Source organism: Oryx dammah, unplaced genomic scaffold (assembly GCF_014754425.2).
Source record: "Oryx dammah isolate SB20612 unplaced genomic scaffold, SCBI_Odam_1.1 HiC_scaffold_9, whole genome shotgun sequence".
Taxonomy (NCBI): Eukaryota; Metazoa; Chordata; class Mammalia; order Artiodactyla; family Bovidae; genus Oryx; species Oryx dammah.
This window is the reverse complement of record NW_024070193.1, coordinates 185,983-192,514: the sequence shown is the minus strand read 5'-3', so window position 1 is coordinate 192,514 and position 6,532 is coordinate 185,983. Positions and strand designations below refer to the sequence as shown.

The following is a 6,532-nucleotide window of genomic DNA, read 5'->3' as shown; positions in this document are numbered from 1 at the left end:
GAGGAGTCTGAAAGGGTGGAGTCAGGAGGGGAGGAGTCAGAAGGGGTGGAGTCAGGAGGGGAGGAGTCCAAAGAGGGTAGAGTCAGGAGGGGAGGAGTCAGAAGGGGAGGAGTCTGAAAGGGTGGAGTCAGGAGGGGAGGAGTCAGAAGGGGTAGAGTCAGGAGGGGAGGAGTCAGATGGGGTGGAGTCAGGAGGGGAGGAGTCAGATGGGGTGGAGTCAGATGGGGTGGAGTCAGGAGGGAGGAGTCCAAAAGCGTGGAGTCAGGAGAGGTGGAGTCAGATGGGGAGGAGTCCCATGGGGAGGAGTCCAAAGGGGAGGAGTCAGAGGAGGAGTCGGATAGGGTGGAGTCCGGAGGGGAGGAGTCCTATGGGGAGGAGTCTGCACCAAGCAGAGTCCGAAGGGCCGGTATCAGCGAGCAGTGGTGCTCCCGCTGGCGCTGACTGCTGACCGCTCCTTTGCAGCCTGCGGAGGCACGTGTCAGCCATCAACAGGCTGGCCCGGGAGCAGTTCTTCTTTTGGGACTATGGCAACGCCTTCCTCCTGGAGGCCCAGAGAGCCGGTGAGAGAGGCAGGAGGGGCTTGGGCACACTCGCCTCGCGGCAGGCCTGGCCGCCCCGTCAGTGCGGCCAGCAGGACAGGCCCTGGCATGCCTCCGCCTCGCCGGGCCTCGGTCTCTCCTGGTGATTTTGGCCCCGTCTGTGCGCACAGGGGCCGACGTGGGGAAGCCGGGCGCCAACAGGACAGAGTTCCGCTACCCTTCCTATGTCCAGCACATCATGGGGTGAGTGGGGACGCTCCCGGCGTCTGTCCTTAGACATGCAGGTCCTCAGATCTGCTCATACTGCCCAGGCTGCCTGCTGAGACCTGTGCTTGGTCTCAGGTGACCACGGCCTGGGTGATGGGGTTTCCACCCCAACAGGCCGGGGGAAGAGGAGCTGGAAACGTGAGAGTCTGTGGAGGGCCTCAGAGAGAGGACGGGGGTGGGGGCCATGCCTGAGTCACCTCTGGCGAGCACCCCAACCTACGGGTGCTCAGGGCTGACCCCCCCCCCAGGCCCTGCACGCTGTGGCCGAGGAGCTGTACATCCCCCAGGCGCGCCCCAGCTCCGAGTGGGTGACCAAGGGCCCGATCCCTGCAGCCCTTGTGCCTTCCTGGCCACCAGGGGTCTGAACTCGTGGAGACAGGGCGGCTGCTGCAGGGAGGAGACAGGGTGGAGTCAGGGCTGGGGCAGCCGGGCAGGGCGGGAAGCCCCCGGGTCTGCAGCAGAGGGGACCCCAGCGGGGGCTGGGGGTGGTGAGAGAGGCCAGCACCCTTCTCAGATTCACTGTGGGAGGGGACAGGGCCAGAGTGGGGCCACGACCACAGGCCTGGGGGGGGGGGTTCCCCAGGGGGCAACCGGAAGGGAGCCCAGCAGAGGCTGGGTGGGCACAAAGCCTAGGGAGGGCCTGCGCCCCTCTGCCTGGAGCCCCCTCGAAGGCCGGCTCACAGCAAACGGGGCCGTTTCTGTTTATTGTGCGTTCTCCTGGGCGCTGCCTGGTTTGGGGCTGTCTCTAACCTCGGTTTAGGAAGTTCTGCTTGTCTGTGTCCCGGCTCCCTGCTCCTGCAGCCAGAGAAGCTGCAGCTCTGGGAGGGACGCTGTGGTGATGGAGGGGGCAGGCAGGGTGGGCACCGCTGCACGTGCTGGTTGAGAGGCTTCGGGCAACCTTGCGGGTCGCCGGCGCTCGGACTCACGACACAGGCCCCTGCGCACACACCCACTTCACGCACAGGCTCCACCCCGTCAGGCCCCTGCGCACACACCCACTTCACGCACAGGCTCCACCCCGTCAGTTCTGGAGCGTCTGCGGCCTCCCTGGCCCTGGACCATGCCGACCCCAGCCCCAGCCCGGCCAGCCCCGGTGACGAGCCATCTGCCTTTTCAGGGACCTCTTCTCCCAGGGCTTTGGGCCTTTCCGCTGGGTGTGCACCTCGGGGGACCCCCAGGACCTGGCGGCCACAGACCGGCTGGCCATGTCTGCGTTGGCGGAGATTGTTGCTGCCGGAGGTGAGGCTGCCGGTTGGAGATGCTGACGTGTGGCTGGCCCCCTGGCTGGCAGTGCTGGGAGCCTGGACACAGGGTGCCCGCCTGGCACCGTGGGCCCAGGGCACGTTCTCAGGGGTTGCCTGTCGACGGTGCTCGGCCTCCTGTAGCCGCCTCCGCGTGTCCAGGCCACTCTGCTGTCTCCACGGCAGAGCTGCCCCAGCCCGTCTGTGGACACAGTGTGGCTCTGCCCCGCCCTGGGTGGCCCCGGCCCAGCCGCAGACCCTCCTTGTGTAGTGGATGGGGCAAGAGGACGCAGTTATTTATGGCACCTCCCCCCTCCCTGCTTGTCACAGCTCCTGCCCTGTTGCTCTGTGGCTTCTCCCTGGGCCCAGGCAGCCTTCTCTGGGGCTGGTGGGTCAGCCTTTGCAGCTTGTTGTGAATCCTCCGGGCCCAGTTTCACCCTGCCGCCCACATCTGGGTTGAGTGGGCTCAGTGGCAGGGGCTTAGGGTCAGGGGACCCAGGAGGAGAGCCTGATGGGCGGAGCCACCTTGTGGGCGGAGTCACCCCACTGGCTCCGGAGGAAGCTGAGGCAGTTCAGTTCAGTTCAGTTGCCCAGTTGCGTCCAACTCTTTGTGGCCCCATGGACTGCGGCACGCCAGGCCTCCCTGTCCATCACCAACTCCCGGAGCTTGCTCAAACTCATGTCCATCGAGTCAGTGATGCCATCCAACCATCTCATCCTCTGTCGTCTCCTTCTCCTCCCGCCTTCAATCTTTCCCAGCATCAGAGTCTTTTCCAATGAGTCGGTTCTTCGCATCAGGTAGCCAAAGGTTTGGAGTTTCAGCTTCAGCATCAGTCCTTCCAATGAACATTCAGGACTTATTTCCTTTAGGATGGACTGTTTGGATCTCCTTGCAGTCCAAGGGACTCTGAAGAGTCTTCTCCAACACCACAGTTCAAAAGCATCAGTTCTTCGGCGCTCAGCTTTCTTGATAGTCCAACTCTCACATCCATACATGACGACTGGAAAAACCATTGCTTTGACAAGACGGACCTTTGTTGGCAAAATAATGTCTCTGCTTTTTAATATGCTGTCTAGGTTGGTCATAGCTTTTCTTCCAAGGAGTAAGCGTCTTTTAATTTCTTGGCTGCAGTCACCATCTGCAGTGATTTTGGAGCCCCCCAAAATAAAGTCTGACACGGTTTCCACTGTTTCCCCATCCATTTCCCATGAAGTGATGAAACTGGATGCCGTGATCTTCGTTTTCTGAATGTTGAGTTTCAAGCCAACTTTTTCACTCTTCTCTTTCACTTTCATCAAGAGGCTCTTTAGTTCTTCACTTTCTGCCAGAAGGGTGGTGTCATCTGCATATCTGAGGTTCCTGATTTTTCTCCCGGCAATCTTGATGTCAGCTTGTGCTTCATCCAGCCAAGCATTTCTCATTATGTACTCTGCATATAAGTTAAATAAGCAGGGTGACAATATATAGCCTTGATGCACTCCTTGCCCAATTTTGAACCAGTCTGTTGTTCCATGTCTGGTTCTAACTTTTGCTTCTTGACCTGCATACAGATTTCTCAGGAGGCAGGTAAGGTGGTCTGGTATTCCCATCTCTTGAAGAATGTTCCACAGTTTGTTATGATCTACACAGTCAAAGGCTTTGACATAGTCAATAAAGCAGAAGTAGATGTTTTTTTTTCTGGAACTCTCTTGCTTTTTTGATGATCCAACAGATGTTGGCAATTTGATCTCTGGTTCCTCTGGCTTTTCTAAATCCACCTTGAACATCTGGAAGTTCATGGTTCACATACTGTTGAAGCCTGGCTTGGAGAATTTTGATCATTACTTTGCTAGTATGTGAGATGAGTGCAGTTGTGTGACAGTTTGAGCATTCTTTGGCATTGCCTTTCTTTGGGATTGGAATGAGAACTGACCTTTTCCAGTCCTGTGGCCACTGCTGAGTTTTCCAAATTTGCTGGCATGTTGAGTGCAGCACTTTCACAGCATCATCTTTAAGGATTTGAAAGAGCTCAACTGGAATTCCGTCACCTCCACTAGCTTTGTTCACAGTGATGCTTCCTAAGGCCCACTTGAATTCGCATTCCAGGATGTCTGGCTCTAGGTGCGTGATCTCACCATCGTGATCTGGGCGGAGCCTCCTCCAGCTTCCGGATGTTGGTGCAGCTTCAGACCCTCAACCTGCCGGGCGACTGCTGGTGTTCCCATCGTAACCACCCTCCAGGGGTGATTTCAGGGAAGCGAGGCTCCAGGTGAAGCAGGAGCAGGGTGTCCACCAGCCAGAAAGCCTCAGGGCACAGCTCTTAGTAAGGGGCGGGGACGTCACTAAGTGATGTGGGAACATTACTTTCATTTTTAACACAATGTTTTCAGTTTATTTGGCTGAAACATTATAGACATCTGTAAACCACAGGCTCACAGAATTCCTTCAGATTTAGCAGTCTGTTCCCATGAGCACCTTGGCAGACCCCCCTCTCCAGCCCTCCACTCTTCAGCCCTCCACTCTTAACTGCCTGCCTGTCCTACCTTGAGAGGCCCAGCATCTGTCAGCCTCAGAGCCTCTGTACTTGCTGCCCCCTCTGCAAAATGCTGTTACCTCAATTCCATGTAGCTGGCTCCTCTTTAGCACTTAGGACTTGCCTTGAGTGTCATCTCCCCAGAGAGGCCTCTGGTCCCCCTGACCCCCCCACCCCAGTCTCAACTGCACTTGTTTCCTTCTCACCCCACAGTAGTCTTGGCTCTGGTGCCTGGCACTCAGCAGACGCTCCTTAGATATTTGCTGCGGGTCGGGTCCTGACTCACCCGATTGCTGGCATTGCCATCGCCGGAAGTCGGATGGGCTGGTGGTGAGCTGGGGGTGGGGGCACCCCGACTCTGCTCGGGGTCCAGCGGTCGGTGCAGACGCGTGCCTCAGCCCAGCGGCCTTGCAGCGGGCGTGTGCACCCCCACCGTGGGGCAGGGGCTCTGGTACCTGTGACACCCCCTCCCCTGCCTGCAGTGACCCCGGCTGTGGAGCTCCAGTACGTGGACAACATCCGCTGGATCCGGGAGGCTGCCAAGCACCGGCTGGTGAGGGCTCCAGCTAGGGGGCGGGGGTGGTGCGCTGTGGACCTTGCCCCAGGTGAAATGCTGCTCACCACCTGGACAACTTGGGGAGTCCCTATGCCACCTCACCCAGGGGCCACTGTACAGAGAAGCCTGGGGCCTTTCAGAAGGTGGCCTGGACTCTGGGGCAGCGACCTGGGTCAGGTAGGTCCTTCCTCCCGTCACTGCCTGGCAGGGCCCTGGGGCCAGGCCCCCTGATTTCTCGGCTGTGTGACTGGGGTGAGTTGCTTGGCCTCTCCGGGTCTCCCCTCTCGTCTGCACAGCGGAGATACCGGAGGTGGTGCGGGCCCTGGCCGTGGTGCGGGGCTTGGAGCACAACCTCTGCGGGGCCAGGGCAGGGCCGATGGGTGTTTTTTTGCCTGTGAGCGTGACCTCAGATCCGATGACGCGGGGAGTTGGGGGTGGGGGTGGGGGTGGGGACGGTGTAGCAGAAGGGTGCCTCTGAGGAGCTGACGTGCACGTTCAGGCCTAAGTGGGGCTGAGTCCCGGGGGGTGACAGTTGGGAAGCAGAGGGACCATCCAGTGCACAGGCCTGGGGAGGCAGCCGGCCGGATGCGCCCAGGCCAAACAAGGGACGGGCATTTGGTTCTGATGGCCGGCGCTGCCACGTCTGCACCAGTGGGTCCTTGGCCTGCCCCAAGCGGTGGCCCCTGCCCTGGGCTTCCCAGTCCAACCCCGTCCACCCAGACTGCCGCTGCCGCCTGTACCAGTGGTTGCACGTGTGTTTCTCCACGGAACCTCTCATGCCAACCACCCAGTGCCTGAGATGTCCACGGCGATCGCCGCTGGACTTGCAGACCTGGGCCTGGGGAGGGTGGGGCAGGAGGTGGCGATGGGGGCGGGGCCTGACAGAGACGCACAGAAAGTCACCTCCCACCTCCCGGGAGACGGCCGGTCGGCCTGGAGCCCCTGGGGCTAGCCCTGCGGTGACCGGTCGGGAGGGACATAGACTGCGCTAGGCACACGGGCTGGGCGTGGGGGCCTCCGGCGACTGCCCTCCAGCGTCTGGGGGGCGTGTCTCCTGAGCAGCACCCTTCTCGCCACAGGTGGTGGGCTCCCAGGCCAGGATCCTGTACTCGGACCAGAAAGGCCGTGTGGCCATCGCCCTGGCCTTCAACCAAGCCATCGCCCGTGGGGAGCTCAAGGTGGGCGCCCCGCCAGGCCAGCCCTCCAGCCCGGGCTCCGCTGCGGGCACTGCCGTGAGGCTGGGCGGTCAGGGGCCGCCGCTGAGCCTGCGGCCTCAGAGCGCGGCTTCCCCTCCGGTGTTTCTTTGTTGAGCTGTCCCTTTCGCATCACTGCAACCCTGACCCCGCCTCCGTCTCCCTCGCGGTCAGCCCCGCCCACCTCGCTCGGCGCATGCGCATATGGCGCTACAGCTGTGGG

General features: G+C 60.7%; 1 protein-coding gene across 1 annotated transcript in view; it reads left to right on the top strand.

Annotated features, from left to right (window-relative positions):
- UROC1 (urocanate hydratase 1) overlaps positions 1 to 6,532 on the top strand; it is a 28,826-nt gene that overhangs the window by 12,279 nt on the left and 10,015 nt on the right. The window contains exons 15-19 of the mRNA XM_040247259.1: positions 463 to 560; positions 710 to 782; positions 1,924 to 2,045; positions 5,043 to 5,113; positions 6,196 to 6,294. Of these exons, the coding sequence (XP_040103193.1) occupies positions 463 to 560; positions 710 to 782; positions 1,924 to 2,045; positions 5,043 to 5,113; positions 6,196 to 6,294 (463 nt within the window). The remainder of the gene's footprint in view (positions 1 to 462; positions 561 to 709; positions 783 to 1,923; positions 2,046 to 5,042; positions 5,114 to 6,195; positions 6,295 to 6,532) is intronic.